The 22,473-nt window shown below is 36.7% G+C and overlaps 1 protein-coding gene across 3 annotated transcripts in view; it reads right to left on the bottom strand.

Annotated features, from left to right (window-relative positions):
• Positions 1 to 22,473, bottom strand: part of SLC26A7 (solute carrier family 26 member 7) — a 74,134-nt gene that overhangs the window by 25,075 nt on the left and 26,586 nt on the right. For all 3 annotated transcript variants that reach the window (XM_069779649.1, XM_069779648.1, XM_009924102.2), the window contains 7 exons: positions 20,199 to 20,363; positions 13,737 to 13,889; positions 12,130 to 12,212; positions 10,348 to 10,495; positions 8,138 to 8,251; positions 5,003 to 5,080; positions 3,436 to 3,531 (listed from right to left, as the gene is read on the bottom strand). In XM_069779649.1, the coding sequence (XP_069635750.1) occupies positions 3,436 to 3,531; positions 5,003 to 5,080; positions 8,138 to 8,251; positions 10,348 to 10,495; positions 12,130 to 12,212; positions 13,737 to 13,889; positions 20,199 to 20,363 (837 nt within the window). The remainder of the gene's footprint in view (positions 1 to 3,435; positions 3,532 to 5,002; positions 5,081 to 8,137; positions 8,252 to 10,347; positions 10,496 to 12,129; positions 12,213 to 13,736; positions 13,890 to 20,198; positions 20,364 to 22,473) is intronic.

Genomic DNA, 22,473 nt, shown 5'->3' with positions numbered 1-22,473 from the left:
CTCCCTCCTGAGGACAATATGTTAAAAAGTTCTAAAAATACATGAAATTGCACCAGTGAGCTCCACAATTCCATGGAAGATCCTCCTTGGACCGCCTCCTCCAAACTATTTTGCCAAATAGATTGACAAGGTGGTGGATCCGTGTCTCAGAAACTCACACTGGCAAGATCTTGGAGGATACTTGTCGAAAATGAGGCCTTCCTTGTTGGTTCTACTTTAATTGCTGAATTAGTATCATTCTTTACACCCTTACATATTAATATCTGTGCATACACTTACAATTCATACATCCATAACTGCCTTTCACATCATGACACCATGCAGGAAATGTGTAATTTTTACCATAAGTTGTTGCCATTCTTTCTGCTTTACAAGTCAGGCATACATCTTATCTTTGTCTCAGCTGTGGCCATTTCCTGGCCAAGTCATTTGTACAATTTTTTAACTTTTTTTTCTCTTTAAATGCCATAGTATTTCTCTGTTGAATACCCCAAATCCCTGTTATATAATTAACTCATGAAAATAATCCTTATTCTATCCTCATTTTTCATGTAGAGCGTCACCTTCTGAAATACTTTTCCCCATCTTTGGTCACTTTCAAGTCCAACTGTTAACAGCAAAAAGAACAATTTCCTTCAGCAGTCCATTACCAGGCAGTAGTCTTTGCCTAGCTTAAATGGCTGCAGCTTATCTGGGATGCTCAGTCTTAAAAACGTGAGCTAACAAGAAATGCATTGGCCTTTTTATTGATACTATCAAAGTGCACTGTCAAGCTGGAGAATAAAAAAAGCAAGTTAGTCAAGAAGTAGGCCTGCATAAGAAATTAAGCTTGCAGGAAGGACATGGAAATCAACTTTTTATCTAAGGATCTGAGAAGTAAGATACATTTACAGACAAATTCCAGATCAACATCCTGGTAGTTCCCCAAAAAGAGGTAAAAATTCAAAATAAATTGTTCTCAGGTTAATGTACAAAACACAGATAACACAGGAATCAACACCTTGGAAGAAATTGAAAGATGAAGACAGCAGAGGGAGGACAAATACTGTTATGCATAGTTATATATATAACACATGTAGTAGAATAGAGCAATTATTGATCTGAAATTGTTGAAGTCATCCAAGAAGGTGTAGGGACTGACAGAAGACCTCAACTGAAGCAAGAGACCTTTGAAGTTCATATGAACACTGTGAATGGCAGGAAAGGGCTCTCTGGAGTAAGGGCAGTAGGGTTCTAGCTGGAAAGAAATTGAATGTGATTTGAGAGGCAGGATGTAAAAAAAGCACATTACTGAGGGTTGATAAAAAACAAGTTGAAAGAAAACCAAAACAAATATATGCAATAATATTCAGCTGATAATATTTGGTATTAGCTACTTAGGTCTGTCAGCGTAGCTGCTCCTTTGAATCCAGCTGTTCCTGAACATTAAATTTGCAAGAAAAAGCAATGCATGGCTGTAAGGAGAGATTTCGTAGAATCACAGAATATCCTGAGATGGAATGGACCCATGGGGATCATTGAGTCCAACTCCTAAGCTGTACCTTTCAAGCTATACCTTTTACATTTAAAAAGATTGTGTTTTATAGAGAACAAATCAACAAATAAATATTACTCAACCTGTTTGTGTTCAATGAGAAGCTTAAAGAAGTGTGAAGGAACAAGGTAACAAACACCATAATATTCCGTTTCCATGCACTATCATTTGCCAGCCCTATAAGCATAACAAACCTGACTTCTGTGCTACATGACACACACCCTTCGAAGAATCAGTTCCAGAAAGGACAGCTGCTAATTGTTTCCAAATGTTTTGTTAGAGTTTCTATCTTCAAAACACTTTGGATAACCTGGGTAATGGAACTGATACATTTCCAATGCGCTGTCAATTGCTGGGGTGAATCTCTTCAGGCCAAAATCAACACTAGTGTAGTTACTCAAATCACTGGGCTTGGTGGGGCTCCTCAGACCAGGCAGCAATGTAAGATCAACATTTACAGCCTTGCTTTAGATTATGCTATTTAAAGCAAGATGATTTACCCTGTCAGGCTAAGGAATAATGGTATACTCTCTACAACCTCTCTCAGAAATAATGGCAGATGTCAGAGATGTAATAACTAACTACTCACCCATCCTTTTCTGCCAAAACCACAAAAGCAAAAAATCAATCAGGCTAGTCTATCTGTGAAGACCCATCAAGTCTAGTGAGATTACAGAATACCCTGCTGGAAAACTTAACTACTTATTATCTCAATGCACTGATAGAGAAGCTATATCTCTCTCCCATAACTACCAATTTTCTCAAGTCCACTGTCCCCAAAATAATTCTCGATCCACATCATCCACCATTTGTGTCACTGGCAATATCGGTCAAGCTGAAGACAAAATGCAGTACAAGTGGTAGAACATATTTTCAGAATTTTGCTACTTGAGGAACATAAGATTTCATGAAAGATAGAGCTTTTCTTCTGAATGACATGAAAAAAATAACTTTAATCTTCTGTGACGAAATGTGAAAAATCTCACATAGCCAAACTTGATGCTGTTTACTCAGTTCTGCTTTCCATACTGAAATCCAGTACTCCATTAAAAACAATGTTTTATTCAGTCTAGACTTACCATTACTGCTGTAGAATACTAAATCACTGGATGAGTTCAACAAAGTCTAATATTACCTCCAGTAACCTATATCTGCCACCACAGAGAAGGAGGATATGGCCGAAACACCTTACAGCAGAAGTTCCAAAAGCTTTATGGGGTGTCAGTATGTATTTATGTAAGTGGTTAGAGGTTTTAATTCCACTAATTGGCCAATACATTCAAAAACTCCCTCAGAAGAGAAACGTAGGAGTCTTCCTAAACATGGACTCATTTTTAATATTTGCTAGGAATTCTGTGCAAATGTATGTCAGACTATTCAGACTTTGCATTAAACTAGATTTTCATGCTATGTCTCTTTACATCTGTCTGCTTTTTCTGAGAGTTAAGGCAATTTACCTATAGCACCCTAGGACATGTATCTTTCTGCATCTGTAGTGTTTCCCATTCTGTTTGTCCTGTACGGTCATTCCATATCCCCAGAGGACAAAGATACCAGAATCTCTTCAATAATACTACAATCGCAAAAGCATGCTAACCAGCTAGAGAAGGCATACAAAATTAGACACACATCTGCTCAGATTAACCTGATCTGTCTGTATACACATCTTTAGCAATAAATTAGGTTTGATTCTTCATCATTTGCTAAAATTCTGTTTTTTAATACAATTGACTTTACAGATGCTGTTATTCGGAGATAGAAGATAAGCCAATAGTATACAAAAACCCTAATAATAATGGCTTGCACTTACCTCTTCTAGGGCCTCAGAACTATTAATGTTTATTTAGCAGGTATTTGTTAAAGGGTCTCAGGAAAACCTCCTTAGATTAAGTTTCACTTACCCAGTCAATTTTATCCACATTCCAGTATTTTTTTAAGTCACGGAACTGCATTAGCATTCCCTTCAAGCCCACAACAATAATGCTTGCTAGCACGCACTGCAAAGAAATAAGAAACAAAAACTATTTGCAGAATTGGTAGTGAAAACAAATGCTCTTTCTTCAATTTAGCAGTCAATATTATAATTAAATTATCAAAAAAACTAAAGTTAGTGTTTCAAAAATGGGATAAGCACCGGTGTCCTTGTGACACAAATGTAACAGTATCAGACCCATTTTTTTTCCTGAACACAATTGACAGGCCACCTAATTGTGAGAAAAATGACAGAAACTTCAGGACTTCCCAAGACTCTCCATGCATCACCAGGTGAACTGCACTCTGCCGTAGTCTGGGGAGACTCAAAAGCAAATCAGCACTCAACTTCTACATAGTGAAGAATTTTAGTTCTTCTTCTTCACCATTTAAGAAGGCCTCTAGAGGAAAAAAATCCATTAACTTTGAGGCAAACAAAATAATTTATTGCTCTCCAAATCGGGAAGGGGAGAAGATGGATGAAGAAATCATCTGGAGCCGAAAAGGATGGAGTACAAAGTGATGGACTTGCAGTGCATAGGTAGGGAGGACTAAAAAAGTATAGTAAAAGGAAATAAAATATCAAGAAAGCAACATACGAAAAGTTTTTTTTAAAATATGGAAAAAACAAGCCTACAGGCAACCAGTCAAAATTTACATATAATCCATATAAAAAATGAAGGGAGGAAAGCAGTATAGTAAAAAAAAGGACATATTGTGCACTCCTCTTCAAATGTCCCTACTTTGCATGGTTAAAATTAGCTATAAAAGGATCTGTGTTTGAAAAGTGAGAACCTTCATGTGACACTATGTAAACAATAGCACAAAGTAAATTTAAAACACAGTTGTGTTAAAATTTCATGTACAAACATGGCAGAATTATGGATAATTTTGGAGCTGTATTTTGCATCTTTGACATGCCTCTAGTTAAAATTAACTATTAATATGTAATACCAAAACCTAGATACAGTTTATGTGAAAACACACCACATTGCTTTACCAAGTCTTAGTGTAGAAGATGTATTCCATGACAGAGATATAAGAATACCTCATAATCCTTCTGTAATTAAGCTTAGATCACTATCTACAATCATTCTTGTCAAATTTATTTGAAAAGCAAAGTCATACATCATATGCATAACTGGAGAAAAATTGTGGATCTTCATTAATTTCTACCACACTTTGTCAATTTGCAAATCCACAGCAATCTGGATGTATATTTTTCATAAACTATGTGCCAAAAGTAAGTAGAAGAGAAATGCTTTCTTATATACTTATGTGATAGCCTATATAAGCAACTATATATGTGTAAAATCTGTGTATTGTGTTGTCACGTCTGTATTTTATGATTTTGAGACTTGCTGTGCCCTTACTGCTCTCTCTAGTTGAAATTAAATAGAGCTGCTTTAGAAGTAGTACTGTCTTTCCCTGAAATAAATTAAGTCATTAGAAGATGTTTAACATCGTAATCTTTAAAAAAGAATATAAGTACCGTACCATAGGCAGCCAGTACAGCATAGGTCCAATTGCATAGATCACCACAAGAATTAATACACAAGAGATAAGGCAAGCCACCTAAAACAATAAATAAGAAAAGCAGATCATTCAGTCTAATAAAAAAATACATTAAAATGTGTGAAAGGGACTAATTACTAAATATTGTAAATAAAGCCAAGAATGAGATGTTGAAGATGTTAGCTATTAATGTATCTATGGATTGCAGATGCATATAATTTCAGTTTTAATCTCTGGTGATTACCTTCAGCCAACTACAGTGAAAACATTGTAAGAGATCTTAACATCTGTGCTTGACCCTGCTGACAGCACACAGACATGGACCACAACATCACTTACACACTTGGTTATTAAATAGAGCGTGTGTGTGCAATATCTCATCCCAGAAGTTTCACAGCACCCACTGTCATTCTGTAACATATTTATAGCCATGCACCCTATGTTGCACTAAATAACAGATCTGTCATAGCACTCAGCAAAAATTACATATGGAGAACTGTGTTGTCATTTTTGCACAAGAGAAGATTTCTAACTTCTTTTACTGGGATCAACACTAAAAGGAAACTATTGTGTTGAGTCAGAAACCTCCAATGATTTCACATTACTATCAGTGGACTCAACTTTAGAAAATGTAGGAACAATTTTTTTTAATATAGTAAATATTATAATTAATGCAGGTGACATGAATCCAGACAAATATATGGTCTAAGAATTATATGTTTCTTCACAGTATTATATGGTATTAATCTGATGGAAAACTACAGTAAAATTGCAGTCTCCTACTCCACTCTGACTGCTCACAAAGTAGAGTACTTCTGGTCTCATTAAGATACAGTCCAGATTCACAGAAGGTTTTTGATGATAAGTAGACAGATGCTCACTTTATTTTTATATTGATAATATGTTTCTTTACTAAAATAATTAGGTTTCATTTTAAGAGACAAGTTGTTAAAAACAAAACCAGACAAGTTGTTAAAACAGTAGAAAATTAAAGCCATGGTGTACTTAAAAATACCATCAAGAAGGATAGACAGAGTGTTTACAGAAAAAGGGACACAAAATCTGCTGGTAAAGTCACAAGGAACTTTTCCCTCTTTCCGCCTTCCCAAAAAGCAAAAAAAAAAAAAAAAAAGTGTTGATTCTATTTGAAGGATACAGTCCCTCACTTCTGTTTTCTCCCAGGAAAGATATCACTGAAGAATAAATGACATCACTGAATCCCAGGTGTAGCCATTGGGAGAAAAAAGGGCTGCTCTGAGCCCCTGAAAGGCTGTTTGCATTTCTTTCATGACGTACGCCAAAGTAAACTGACTTCTCTCTGTAGTCAAAGCAACCCCTCACTCTTCTTTTTGCCTGTGATCTGACCAACATTTATTAGTGATGTTCTTCTCATCTGTTTGTCCTGCCCAGACAGCTCCAAAAGTAGAAGATTAAGTGGATGTGCTGCTTTCCAAAGAGAAGGCAGGAAAGACAATTTTATGTTTATTAAAGTACACTCATAGTGCTAACACATGGCCACACTAATTTTTGGATGCAGGCTCTGCTACACTGTGAAACCAACGGATAAAACCAAGAAGATACTTGTTATTTTTACCATGTATTTCCTACCTTGAAATCTAACTATGGTGGTTTCTTTTTCCAGTTCATACATTGAATAACCTTCTATCAGGGCCTTTGCCTACATGTACCAGAGTCAAAGTGCTTAGATACCCTACATGCCTGCAGGTTATATATAGGTCTTCAGGTATAGGTCTTCAGGTTACATTAAAGCTTCCTTGGAAAAGCCATGATGCAGTATGACTGCAAATTGTACAATCAATACGTGAACAGGTAACAGAAGAGGATGTCTGTGAGGATGAGGGCACATGGTATGACATTGAATCCAACTCAAAGATTTGAAATAGCTAACAGCAAAGTGGTAGCTAAAATATTTGCATAAAAATGCTTTTAAAGATTATTATTGGATGAATTATTCATTATGATTAATTGAGTTCAGAATACTGTGTAGGCTAATTAGCAAGTAGTTAACATGTAAAGTTTTGAAATACAACGCTGTATCATTTCTTAGTATTGTGGTATCTGCATGACAAATAATTGCAGGACATGGTCAAGAAGAAACACTACCTATAGACTGTGCTTAGCTTTGCCAGTTGTACCTCATTACGTTTTTCCTTGCAATTTACGTCCTTCACACAGGCGAGAGCAAAGGTTACAAAAAGGCAATAGCAACAAACTCCAAAGGACACAACATTTATATGGCAGGATGCCACTGATGGACTTCGTCAGTGAGGATGTTTCAGGGGAAGGAGGGAGAGGCAGTGCTGAGGGGGCTGCCCCAGGGATGTCCCAGCTGCGGCATCACACGCCAAGGTCACAGATGAGCCGTTTCCTACCTCTCTTGTTCACGAGCACAATTCGGACAAGTAACAGCCTCGCTGGATCACAACTAGCATTTTCATCAATTGCAGTTCCCTCTTTTCTGAGCTACTGCAGTAAGAACTTGTGGGTTTAGTTTCCAACAGTAGAAAATAGCCCCAAAAATCCTCAAAAATCTGAGTGCCATCTCTGTGGGCTGTGTCTACAGAGCGACAGGACAAGTACACCATGTCACAAGGCAGAAGTTGGGAGGTTACCTGGGTTTTTTTAGCAAGTGTCTCTTAAGGTTACTTTCATTTTATTTTGAAAATCAGATAGAAGCACTAAATTAAATCCGATTTTTTTCTAAAACTTCAGTTTAGCCTGCACCACTAAATCCATTAAACACCATTAGAGGGCACTTTTGTTACAGTACTGACAAATTCACATAAAACTGAAAGGGTTTGTATGTCGTTTCCCACAGTCTGAAAACTCAACTCATAACCTCCTTACTGCCACAGACTTTAGCGTTTATAATGAATGAAACAGGTAACAATTAGTAAGTGGAACCTTTAGCTTTTCTAGTAAGACAGTTGCTGATCAGATGCAATTCCATGCAGATTGGAAAAATGGTAGGGCAGAGTCATTTCCCAGGATAGAGGAAAAGGAAGAATAGGGGAATGCAATGGATAAATCAGTAGAAGTTCCAGTGAGCAGTATCATAGCCTTAATTCTCCTACGTACTTCACTTTAACCCATTACCTGTGTTTTGGCTCCTGTACTGTATAAAAGTGCCGTCCGTCCCATTGCTGCAGCGCTTGGTATGCAAAAGAAAAATGAAGGAATCACGTTGCTGAGGCCATGAGCCAAAAATTCCTGCAAAGTTGTTAAATAGAATATGTTGTTTTCCTATTGTTCTGTCATTTCAATGCTTCTTGCCAACAAAGGAGTCCCCTATGTAAATATTAGCAATGACAAAGGATGGCCATATTTTTAAGGGAAAAAAAATCACGTATGTACATGACAAAAGATCTCCCAACATAATGTATCTTCTCACAACTCAGAACTAATTTGAATGATAGAGCTCCTGAACCAGATTCATCAAAAACAGAAGGCGCATTTTGTTCACAGAATAAATGGTATTGCTAAGTTTTGAAGATGAAGTTCAGCCAAAATATTTACATCTTGATCCACATCTGCTTTTTAACAGGCCAGAGTCTCAAGCAGTGGGATCTGGACAGTGTCCAGGTTGTTTCTGGCTTATGACTTTCCTGGAAAAAGACAGCCACCAATTTTTTGTCTTTTAGAGCATGCTTTAGTGAAAGTGAAGTATGGTAGCCATACTCTCTGCATGCCATCTTTCATGACAAATATATTTGGTGTTTATTCACAGTCAAAATGCAGATGTGTCTGAACAAAGGTCTCCAGTAGAAAAAGTGGAGAAGCCACCCGGTATCTGCAGCCTAAGCTGAACAGTGTTTTCTGTGAAAGTGCCCCAACTTGGCTACCCAGCACCAGTCTCCTTCCCCAGACTACAAGGAGCTCATTCATCTGCTGAGGGCAACATGTAAGAGAAGACTTCAGCACTGCTACAAGTGCTTAGAACACAAACGGTATTGTATCCATCCAGGGCAACACGTGATCATAAGTTTGCCTTCACAGCACAGGACAGCACCACCTTAAAGCTCCCCAGACAACCTTGCACACTCACATGCCACCACGCAGAGCCCTGGGCCTGGCCCCTGAATGCAATACAGCTACGCCGCCCCGCTGCCATTGTAGTCTCTGCTCTCACAGAGGCTTTGTTCTTTTGCTCCATTATTTGATGCAGAACTACACATAGTTTCCAACACCTTAGTAATTAAGCTGTGTAAGCGACAAGATTTCCAAAGGTGCAGAAAGACATACAGGTTGCTGTGCTCCGTTCAGTGCCCTTGAGACAATGCAGCATATCGCCCTGAAGTCTGACCTGTATTAAGCTCAAAGCATTTTCCCTCTGCTCCCTAGAAAACATGGCTCTGAAGCATCAACAGAAATTCATAGCCCAATGTATTCATTCTGAAAAATATTTTAGAGACCTGAGTAGACAAGAACATTCCCACCATATTTTCCAATGACGTAAGAGTTGTAAACCGACAGAAAGACCAACCCGTCTAGATAGGGTGTTCAAATAGACCTTCAGCTGCAAAACCAACTGTTCTTCATTCAACCTTACATCGTTTACCCCAGATCACTTAAGACAAAGGCAGGGGCAGCATTTTCATCACACAGCACTATTGCCAGTTATCTAAAATTGAGCGTTTCTTACCACAGTGCTTGAATTATTCTCTCCACAGATTTCCAGTTGGCTTGGAGTTACCCACCTGCCATGACCAGTAGTGGGGTAGTGCAGAAAGTAACATACCATTTTTATTTAAGTGTGTCTACTGTAAAGTGGAACTCTGTACAGAAAGCTCCTATGGCTGTAAATTTGGCAGCACTTTCTGAACCCATCCTGTTTCTTTTATACCAATAAACCTTTATTTCAAATGAGACTTCTACTTTGCATAACTTCATTTTATAACATCAGATATGTCCTAGGGCTATAAGTACCTGGTTTATTTTTAGAACTGCTTTGTTTCTTTAGTCAGTGGCTGATTTAACATTTTAGCTGGTCTTTAAGAGCTCAGCTGCTAGAGGAGAAGCTGTCTTGTCTTAGAGCACTGGAAAAAGCATTAACACCCAAATACTGCACCAAATTCAGCATTATGGGATTATCCTGAAGGATGTGCTTCCCCAAAAGGAGCAGCTTAACCAACTAGGCCCTACTGCAGAGCTGATTTGGACTAGATTTGGGGTTTACTGTAATTACTGGAAGGCTTCAGGATGCTGTATGGAACTCACCTTTTCGTACTGGGCATTCATCTAGAATACATTTCCAGAATAGTGAAGCAATTGCAAGGCTAACTGACAGTAGGGAGAAAGAGCTTTACCTGGTTGTCATCCACAGTGTACTTAAACTTTTTAGCAGAGCCTTGGGCTAGAGCTAGTGATGCTACATAACCAACCAGTGCTACTCCAAAAGCTTCAGTGACTACTTCAGGCAGGACATTCATGGGTGGTGTTTTCGGTGATGGTAACCTACAAAAAATATAGACAGTCTTTTTTGCAAAGTCTGTTACATAGCCTCAGTATACCTGCAATTCATGAAAACACAAGACAAACTATCTTTGCATGCACAGCTAATTTTTTTAATACTTGTGAAGTGACATTTTTCAATATTTTAGATTAATAACATCTCGGTCTGTTGGGAACTGCGAGGGAGAATTTGTACAGGAAGATGAAACAGTTTCAGATGAAGTCTTCCATTTGCAAACTTCTATTTGAGAAATTGTGAAGGGATCCTTATAAATTAGCTCCCCCACTGACAGATAAAATCATCAACCATTCCCTAATTTTGTAATATGCAATAAAAGAAACTCTACTGAATATTTTTTTCTTTTTTATAGTCGGCTTTCCTGTAAAGTTTAATTTAAACCTTTTAAAAAGTTTAGTATTCCTGTAGGTTATGGACAGTGTGGACATTTATTTCATCTAATGGAGACCTTCTAATGGGGACTGCAATGAAATGCCCCAGTTAAGTACCGCATCACCCCAGGTTGCCTCTGTACTCCACACACAGACTTCAGCCTCTCCAGAGCACAAATCACGCTGCCTAAGACCCAAAGTACATTCTGAAGGTTTCTAACACTCTCCGCTGACAAGGCAGTTAGATATTTCAGGTCAGTGCTTAAAAATACACAGGAATGATCCAGGCTTCTGCTTGTGTTTTTCAACACTACAGAATCTTCTCATGTGAGGTTAGACAGAAAATAAGCTCCAGATTAAAGCTGCACCAATACAATTTAGCTGTTCATAACACATATCAAAAGGCAATACTTAATCCTGTTTTAACCTCAGATACATACATGCCCTACATACTTAAAAATATTTTTCTTTCTCAATGACTTCCTTTATTTTATTTCTATGAGTGCAAGCTGCCACACATGCACGTATGCTGTCTTGGACTACTTAGAGTCTACTTTGTGAAATTTAGGGAAACCCTACAATTTCCAAAAGGGAAATTACACAACAGCTGTGTTATTCCCTACCAGCCAACGAAGTTTGAACATTGACTCTGACACCCAATCTAATTTCTCTTTCCAGCTAATTACACTGAATATTTTTTTTAACTTCTCTTCAAGGTCACGGAGAAAAATGTATCACTATCTGTGGTCAGAATGATCTTTTCTAGATCAAGCATATCTAAATCCTTTACATTTCCTTAGAAACTACATTTCCTAAAATTACTATATAAGCGAGCGGAGAAGAATGAAGTGTAGTAATCTACAAGCCTTATCTCATTGCATGTCCTTTCTGCTACAATAACCCAAGGCAAACCTTAAAAAGCAGGTTGCAATAATCTTGTCGAGTGCTCTGCCCCTCTGTCATACATCCAACAGCCATCATCAGGTACTTAGTATCTACTTTTTATTCCATAAAGTAATAGAAAAACTATGAAAATGTACAAGAAAGTCTGCATTTTTACAATGATATCTATACAGATATACCTTGTTAACCTGGGGTTGAATTCTGAGAGAGTATTTGAGGAGGTTGGAAACTGACATAATAGATTTTTGCCATTTTTTATTTCAGAAAACTACTTTGACCTCTTCAGAGGCTGTTCTCAGAAGTAAACATATTTAAAAGCCACAAGCTAATAAAAACCACATTACCCTTCAGGAATATGTCCCACAACTTCTAGCCTGTAGACGTATTCCATATCAGCATAGTAGCAAGCAACGGATGTAGCAATTATCTATTGATTCAACACAGAAAAAGATGTTACATTTCTATTGTTTTTAGCTTCCCACATGGTCCTTATTATTGCCATACCTAAGCACATGACAGTGTTCATGCATTTATCCTTAGATCTTTTCAGTAAGACAGGGCAGTATTATTACAAATATTTTTGCAAATGTGGATGGTCCTTATTATTGCCTTACCTAAGCACATTGACAGTGTGCATGCATTTATCCTTAGATCTTTCCAGTAAGACAGGGAAGTATTATTATGAATATTTTTGCAAATGTGGAAGAGAGTCAAAAGAAACTCAGATCTGGACACAATAATAAATTTAGAAAAGATGGCTGAAGAAGGACTATGGTGAAGTTTGTGCATTCTGTGTTCATGAAAGGGATCTGTACAAGTCTCTGTAAAGCCTCAGAAACCTTGCCAATTAGTGTCCAAGCTGCTTCTATGCAGCATGTGCCCCAGACCACTGCCATTCAGGTGAGCAGCTTAAAATAATTCATAATTTAGGTACTCCTGAGAGGTCTAATTCCACTGATGCTCTCTGAGCACATCTAATCTAGACTGGCAGTGTCGACTTCAGCACAAAACACAGCAGAAGATGTGGTTGCCTCTTATTTTTATGTTCCAGCAGGTATAAATGTTGCTGAGGGAGTGGAAAATTTGGCCCTGAGGACGTTCAAACTCACTTCCCTTACTTTTTATGAGATGAACACACAAATCCCAATAGAACAGGCACAGGTTCCAGTCCATAATCCTCAGCTTGCTGGTACATTTTATCCAGTATTGTTTAAAAGGTAACACAGAAACAGAGCATAGAGTAGGTAACACAACCACACTACCTCCTTTTCTAGCATTTGCCCAAGAATAATTATTCTTTTGTAAATAACTTTTTCCAGCAAAAGAAGAGTAATTGTGATGACCCACTCTGAAAAGCACTCACCCTTCATTTTTTTTATTTTCTTTTAGAGGTCTAGAGAAAAACAGAAACTTTCTGTCCTGGTGCTGATTATTTGACTACAGCTTAAGCCTTAAAGCAAGGTTTTACAATGCAATAGCTAATTTCAATTTAGCCTATGCCCTGTGAAAGGAAAACTTTAAGTAAAAATATAGAAAACAATAGCATAGCTATTTAACTTTGTTGCAGATAAATAACAAGCAACATCTAAGCCACAACTACCCAGCTCAAGACTTGCCTGGAGTTACAATGTGCCAGTTATTTTTCATTTTCTATTTCAAACTTCTTACACTTCAACATTCTAGGCGTCATATTCTTGTGATTATGTAAAAAGTAGTAAACACATGCAAAATATTATACAAATTGGGAACGTATGTCAGTTCTTTCTTAATTATTTAGCCAAACTGTTTCCTGTTCTTACATTTAACATACAGCCATGAAAATTAGCTATCCATTTAATAAGTGGCAGGTGTGGCTGTGAGTAACTATAGACAACAAAGTAAACTTCAGCAGACTACTTGAACCACTGAAAGCTTTGTAAGCAAAACGTCTGATATTTGATTTTGTACTTACCAAAAGTAGATCAATGGGAAGAACAACTTTAATGTTTCTCTGAAATTTCTCATTCAGTTCTTTGACAAGAACAAGCACCGCTATGCTCAGCAAGGAGAGAAGTAAAGCTTCCAGCTGAACTGATCTGATATTCTCAAATATGTAGGCATAAATCTACAGTGAATGGCAAATAACAATCACAGATCAAAAATTATATCATTTTGGGTCACATGCTATGGCATATTCTACACGACTTCAGACATCTTAATCTGTGAGAGACGAATCAATATTGCAAGAGCTGAGTTGTCTGACGAACTGGCCTACACTTAAGATTTTGCAAGGAAGAAAATCACCGATTTACTACTACTATGGACTTTTGAAAACTCAAAAAATGCACTGAATATTTGTATATATGAATTTATAAATTTCTATTGGTAGAAGCAAGCAAGAAAATTCCAGTCTCATTAAATCCAGTGAGATAAATGAGTGTTGTACAAAAATGTTGAGAGAAACTTCCATACACAAAGATTTATTTTCAGTGTTCACAGCTCATAACATCCATCAACTCTAACAGTAAAAGTTAATTCTGAGCACAAATTATAAAAGACAGGAAGGAGGGGGGAAAGAGGAGACAGAGGAAGAATGAAAAGGGAAAGTAAAATGCAGTAGTGGCTGGACAGGAAGAGAAGCAACAGGAATCTTCTTTAGACGGGCATCCTCTTCAGGACATCCTCTCCAGTGCAGGAGGGGGTCCATACGAATACCTTTCCAGAGTAACTGTATAGCTTCAGCAGGGCACACTCAGTCTCCCTGTTGGTTGCTCTTGGCCATTACACAAATGGTGCTCCATGGGCATGCTTGGATCAGGTCCAGATGCTGCACATGCTAATTAGCTGTCGAGCTTTGTGTACGTATCTTATTGGCTATTTAAATAACTAATACTACCTACTAAGCCCTGTTTCTTTCCCTAGCAAAAAATTATAAATAAAAAGCTGCAAATCAAGAGGTAAAAAGAGGGTAGGGGAAGAAGAGGTGTTTCACACATCAGTGGCAAGTGCTTTCCAGGGGAAACCCTCCACAGCAAGGTGCAGGAATTCCAGGTGCAAGGAGTGGGGCATGCTGGACCACGAGGTTCCAAGTCCTGCTGCGGCAGGCTCTGGGAGGTTGGGGAAGGGCTGCACCGCTGCACATGAGAGGCAGACTGCAGTGTTAAAAGAGAAAGAGGAGACTGGAGCAGAGCTACGCAGCTGCAAATGGAGCCCTTCAGCTTTTCAGAGGTTAGGGTGTGGTGCAACATGCTGGAAGACATGGTTAGAAAAATGTAGTTGGGTCTATGATGAAGAAAGGAAATACAGTGCTGAATATAAGGAACATGTGAAGTAGAAATGTGGAATAGGAATAGAATGATCAATGGTGATGAGTAACAGGCATCTCTGAGGATGAATACAATCTCGTAAGTAACAGACTCAGAAGAGTGCGGTTGCCTTCGCACCAGCACAGATGACAGAGTGAACTGTACTTTCAGCTCTACTCTGAATTTGAGTGTCCAGAAAATGAGGCATAAATCAGTATGATAACAAATTAACAGAAAGTATTGAAAAAATTTACAAGTTTACAGGAATGGTCAGAAGGGGTGAAGAAGATTAGAGGGAACTTCTGTTCCGATAAACAAAGAAATAATCAGATCCCCATCACAAGTTATTTTCAGGCTTCATGAATAACAGGCAATAGTCTATTGCCTGGAGGAACAGAGCGGCATGAAAATGGATATAATACACATGCTCACTAAAGCTGGGGGGGGGGAAACAAGGTAGGCTCAGTCGCTTGAATTCTGCATTTATATTCTGGGAACTATTGTGTAGCCTGAAATGTAAACCACAGAGAGAACAGAAGTTAGAATCTAGGATGTAGATTTAGACTGCATCACAAGTAACTTCTTTTTAAACCACAACATTAAGGATAAAAAAATCAAGCAACCGAGGCTTGAAATAATAATATTAAAAAAAAAAGGTTTTCTCTGGCAATGACTAAGACGACCACTAAAATAAATGAAAAGTGACACTTGTAGTTTTATCAAAATAAAGATTAATAATTTTCTGCCCCAGAGAACCTATTCTCAAATACATGTATAATGCTAACAAGGTTTGACAGTTTGGAGTTTAAACACATATATTTATATTGGACAGGAAAAAGTACTAGAAAAAATTATCTTAGGAAAGATCCTCGTTCTAGCAGAAAGGTGGTCAATATGATGATAGAATTTTTTTCTACTGTTCTGATTCTGTCACTTCTTGAAGAGATGATCCTTGTTTTTAAGAATGAGTAAATTAAAATAACAACTTCCTAATTTTTTTCTCTCTCATACTTTCTAAGAATATTTTCATAATCTATAAGGGCAAAAAATTTTTAAAAACTAAAAATAGTTACAGAAAAAGAATGTGTTACAGAAAAAAAAATAGTTACAGAAAAAGAAAAAGAAAAAGTAATTTTCCTCACAAAGAGGAAAATTTGGTCCAGTCCTTTGAAATTTAGCCCTTGGACTTTTGATTAAGGATGCACAGTATAACCCAGCACAAAGGTTTCTCAGAACCCAGGTAAACATTTTAAAATGTTTAAATGTTGTTAAATAATATGATCTATATATGTCATATATCTGAAGAATGGTAATCAAACCACAGTTTGTAACCACATATTGTCCCACTGTAAAATCAGACAATATGTGGATTGTGTCTTGAGCAGCTTGGGACTAGCCTCTGTACTCATAATTTTCCAAGAATGCATTTTCAAGAGAGCACAGGACTTGGCTCAGTGCCCAAGCAGAAGCTGTGATTAATTAGAACAAAAGGAGGCAATCTGGAAAACTATATTGCAAAATGTGCCCACAAACTCACCAAAGGCTGAGCTAGATCTAAGGTGAAGTGGTAAGAAAAAGGAAGAAATGGATTGATTCCTAACTGTCAAAGTCAGAGAGATGTGGGCTTGTTTTGAAATGAACAGTGTCTATTGAAGTGTCATCCTAAATGTAAGCACCAAAAGCTCAAGCTTTAGGCACTGGCATCTGATTCAAAAGAAATATTTACAAATGTTATCATCACAAACATCATTATGAATTCAGTATTCCACATATTTTGTTGATGCACTTACTGAAATAATTTAGAAATTGTATAGCAGAATTTAGTTTGATATTGCAGTGTATGAAGCAATTTTTTGTGTTATTACATAATTAACAAAATTTAAAAATACATCACTAATATTAATTGAGCTGTTCTCTTGGTTTTTACTTTTACTGCTAGTTTTGTGTAAAGGTTTTTAAAGGAAATGATGTGGCAACATCATGAGGAATCAGTGAACTTCTTGCCAATCGATGCAAATTTGCACATAACTGAAAAAAAGCAATATTCTAACTTTGGATATGTATATGTACAGACACTGAATGTCACTATTCCCATGCGAAATTAATGGCTTTGACTTCCACTATATTTTCACATACCTTCATAGGGTAATAATGAACATTTTAATAGTTTATATTCTAGAAAGAATGTGTATTCTGATGTATTAATGAGATACTCTGAGTTCTTTTTTTTTTAATGTATACATGAAAACCCAAAAGATTAGTTCTAAAATGAGTATAGAGGCTGAAGCAAACAAAAGAATTAACGGAACGTATTAGTTAAAACACTCAATACAGTTTAAGGTTAGACAACCTCATTGCATTTTCAAAAATGTTCCATTCTGATGTTTGTTAGACAAATAAAACACGCTGTGGGGAAAAAAGTAGAGGCAACTACTGTGAACTGTATAGGGAACAAATTCGAAAAAAAGAGGACTGAGAGAAGGAACATGAAGGGTTTTTTCAGATAATTGCAGTACAACCACAAGGATTTTGCAACAAACTTGCAACACAACCAGGAAAGACCCCATTTTGCAAAGTAGGTTTGTTATGTTGCAGTTTATTTTGCAGTGCTGCATTTTCTCAGCAACTTGTGGAAGGATAAATATACCTACACATGCATAAAGGGCAAATATAGATATGTTTTTCTGGTTTCAGATACTAAGTAAAACTTGATGACACTTTTCTTGTCCCTTGTAAAAATTAGATCTCACATGTAGTCTTCCCTCGCTATTTTTCTTCTTCACCTTCACCTTGCCTTTCCCGTTTGCAAAATACCAATTGATGTTGCAATATGCAGCTCAATTGCAGTGTTACAAACCATGTACAGGGAAAATGAGATTTAATAAATTACATAAACTATGTATAAACACAAAAATCCCACAGGCTTAACACCAGTGTAGTAGATTTGTTCTCCATATGCAAAGTTCATTTTTACATATTTAATCATGATCTCACTTGCTATAAAGAATCCATTTCACTGGCTTGCTTTACTTTCAACTCTCCTATCACACTTTATTAAACATTCTTATTCTTGTTTTGCCAACCCAAAGGCCGCCTGAGGCGGAGCAATCAACTTTGTGAGTGGGAGGTGTTCTGCAGTGGAGAAAGAAAAAAAAGGTAAGCAAAAATACCAGTCTTTGGGTTTCAAGAATTTGGAGAAAAGAATATGTCCAGAGACATGCCAAATTTGCCTTTCACTCTCTAGTTACATGTGCACACTAACATATATCTAATTAGTATAATTTTCATATAAAACTACCACCACAGAAAAAAATTATTGTTAAAATCTAAATCTGGTGCTTCTGACTGAGATACTGGACTTTCTTAAAGCAACCCATAAGTCTGAATAGGTACCAGAAACCTTTTAAAATACTTGTATGGTAAAGTTGTCCCTTCTAAATATGGAGAGGTTTAAATTATTTTTCTAAGTTGTACAGAGGGTTTTTTGCTTGTTCATTTGTTTTCACACAATCCTACAGAGCAATTCAGAACCTTAAAAAAATCACGAAAATTTTTCTTTGGAAAATGTTCAAAGAGATTTGATTTCAAAAGTGAAGTGAAGGGCAAAGAACTTGTTTCAGATTACATTAAAAAATACAAGGGATAAGGGAATAGATTTCTTTCAAAGCATTTGAATGACCTCATTTATGATATCATCAGCACACCAACATGGAAATATTTCTTCATATCACTGCTGTGCTTTATTATTGCTCATAATGTATATTTTGATTATGTCTTGGCTGTGGTACGTAACACCAGTCATGTGTACAAGATGACAATATTCCTATATGTAAGTATAGTCTCCATGGAAACTCCATAAAAAAGAGGCTAGTCACATTTTATATTAAGAAGTATTTATGAAAAGGTTTTTAAAGAATTAAAAAATATTTTAATATCATGAATAATTTGTAATAGTCTCAGAGGCCAACTCGTAAAAATGGCAATGACACTTTTAGTTATGTCCCTACAAGATACATTACTTGTGTTTATTACATGCCCCTAATTCTCATTAATAAATTGTTCCTGTAAAAAACTTACCAATGGATTATCCATACAAAATGCTATCAAAATTGTAAAATAATATGAAACAACATTCTAAAAAGCAACATCTTCTTATCACAGAGTTCACATTAACAAATTTCCCAAAGTAATAGGAAAAAGTAAAGAGCAGATCAGTGCAAGAAAATATAGTCAGTACTTTTAAATAAGGTGTCCTAATTTATTGGCTAACTAGATGAAGCCTCACTTCATCTGGTAATCATTTATTGCTATCGGTGCAATGTAAATATCATCACCTCAGCAAGTGAATAAGGCTTTATTATGAGCAAAATATCATTCTGACAGATACTATTGTCATACTACTAACTCTGCTGTCAAGAGGTTATGCTCACAGCACCTAAACTCAGGGTTAGCTGGAATGTTACCATAAAGAATATATTCTCATATCTTGTATGCAATAAGATTATACAACTTTGCCCTTTAATGTTTCAGCCAACAATATCTACTTTCCAAAGGGAGTAACCATGATACTGTATGAAAGGCTGTACACATTTTATAAAAATTACCTTAAAACTGTATACTTGCTGTGTTTATGGGAAAGTAATATCATGTCATAAAACAATAAGTAATGTATCTAGGGTAATTTTTGCACAGGAGATCCACAAATCATGGGTCATTTTCCTTTTACCACAATGATGGTTAGGTTTCATTCAGCAAAAAATGAAGAAAATATGTTTAGAATTATATTTGGATATATCCCTCCCACATGCTGATCCAGAAAGAGTTAACCCTCCCCGTAAAGTTGTGTAATTGCTCAGGATAATAAATGGAATTGTTGATGCTGTAATACACATATTTTAAATAGATTACTGTATCCTTCCAAAATAAGACCCATTCCTGCTAATTCTTCATCAAGTTTTCCTAATCTGTTCTTACAAACAGACTTAGCAAGATGAAGGTTTGGGTATTACACCTTCTGTTCATTCACACGCATGCATAACAAATGTCTTACACTTATATATAGCTCATTAGCAGAGTTATTTAAGAAAATGTTAGCTAATGGAATAACCCATCTCTCTTACTAAACTCACATGAAAAAATCCGAGTGGTCCCGATATATACGGCATTTTCATTCCCAGCAGATACTTCACTTGTGAAGTCACAACATGTGTAGCTGCTCCTGTTGTCATTGCACTTATCACTGGTTCCGTTAACAAGAAAGTGGCACTGCCCAACTGCAGCGTAAACATCGCTACCTAAAAGGCAAAGGCATGAGTAGCAGCAATTATAAAAACATGTGGCTTCCTGGTGATAGGACAATGATAACTTTAATAAACTGTAAGATAAATGAGATAAAAATAAAAAGCAAAAGTCCTTTGAAGGACAACTATAGCTGAAAATGGAACCCATTGAAACTCTGTGGGTTTACCTGCATTATCTTACTCACATCACCAGTTTACCAGACTCTAACGTTAGTTCAGTAACAAAAGCAGACTCAGAGAAACCGTCTTCATGCAATTCTCTCCCACTCAAATACATGAGGACAATAAACACTATAAAAACATCAGCTCAGCACAGCAACATGAAGTAAAGCAACCCAAAAGGTGAGGGTGGTGCTAAGACTCATTCCTGCTCCACTGCTATTCAGCCTGAGTAGGCAAAGGGCTGTATCTTAGTCCAGCTTACCAATTGCCAACATGTCGGTATCAGGATTCCCGATGTTAGTAATTTCAACACCTACCACATTTATTAGGTGCTAAAACTACGGAGAGATGAGTCTCATGGCGAGAGCTCCGTCATCCCGCAGAGCCCTGCCCTGCCCCCGGCTGCTGCGCCATCAGTTTTCCCTTCCAATGCAGTCACACCACTGCTTCGCCCCTCCTGCGGACCCTCAGCCTCCTGATATCCCACTGACCCTCTGCATACGGTTCAATATACCATGACACTTGGTGCTCTCATGATGCAGTATCATAACATCAAATACATCAAGTAACACCAGTCTACTACCTCTAGTTAGATCAGCTTCGTATATTGAGGTTTCTGGTTTTATGGGTATTCAGATAAGGAATCAACAGAAGTTGCTTCAGAGAGTGGAGGAGATAAAAATATTTATCTTCTTTACAGAGAAACAGGGATATTTACACAGTTATGTGTTTTGTATGAACAAACTTTATAAACTTATAGTAAAAGGAAACGATTTTAAGGAACTTTAAAATCTACTTCCTAGGTACTTGGGAAATACCTGAACTAACTTAAAGTAGAATATCTGTATACTATCAGAAAATTTTTAAAATGGAAGAAAAAATTCAACATCCAATTTCATAAACATAATCCCATATACAATTGGATGGGGAAAAAAATAGACTTTGGCTCAGCTATATTTGACCTTGAAGATTATTTCAGCTTTGTTGCAACTTTTACAGACGTTATTTTGGAGTACAGATATAATGAAAGAATAATATTCTTCTCTAATCCAGGAATCTGGACTACAGATGAATCTATAACTACTGTAGATACTTCGTAGGAATACAGAACAAATACCCAAAGTATTCTTGTGTCCTCCTGTGTTTTCTTTCCTTATTCCAGACTGTAACCACTCTTCTTCTCTCAAGAACAAGATTTGACAGCTCTCAATTCTTTGAACAATGTTGTTACATACCTACAGAGGCTACTGTGGTTTGCATAACACTTAATCATTTTCTGATCCATATTAAGATATTAAGTTACATTTAAATTATCTCCCCTTACAATGAGTTCTGCAGATTCATTAGATTAAAAAAAAGCAGTTTCTTACTTCTGTAGTCTTCTGCATTTGCTATTCTTCTGCCTGAAAAGTTACATGCTCTTGGCACAGAGTTGTTTGTTACAATATTTTCCAAGAGGATTATTTTGTGTTTACCATACTAAATAACCTTTTGGAATATATCAGTGTCTCCTTTGCTTTATTTTGTTTTCTTCTGAAGCTAAAAGAATAATTTCCAAATGTTATCATTCTTTACGCCTGAATACCATTTATTTTTTCACCATGAATCTCACCTGTATGCAGTAAGGTATGAGTATAATAGTACAAAAGAGACAAAAATACCAAAGTGAATGGCTTTTAATTTACCACAAAAACCTCTAGTGAGCAATTTCCTCTTCCATCTGAGAGATTAATTGTAAGAATCTTTTTTTCTGTTTCCCAGTAATAGCATGTGAACAGCTCTCTACTATGAACAATCAGAACATTGATTACCATTCAAGATTGGATCCCAATAATGATAATTACTGTTATACCCTCAGTGAGTAGCAATTTAGTTAGTCAGGCCTAAAACTGATAATTACTAACTTCAGATATTTTTGTTTAGCTGTTTGTTCTAACAGTGT

The sequence above is a fragment of the Haliaeetus albicilla genome, chromosome 3 (genome assembly GCF_947461875.1).
Source record: "Haliaeetus albicilla chromosome 3, bHalAlb1.1, whole genome shotgun sequence".
Taxonomy (NCBI): domain Eukaryota; kingdom Metazoa; phylum Chordata; class Aves; order Accipitriformes; family Accipitridae; genus Haliaeetus; species Haliaeetus albicilla.
Note: the sequence above shows the minus strand (reverse complement) of the source record. Positions and strands in the feature narration are given on the sequence as shown.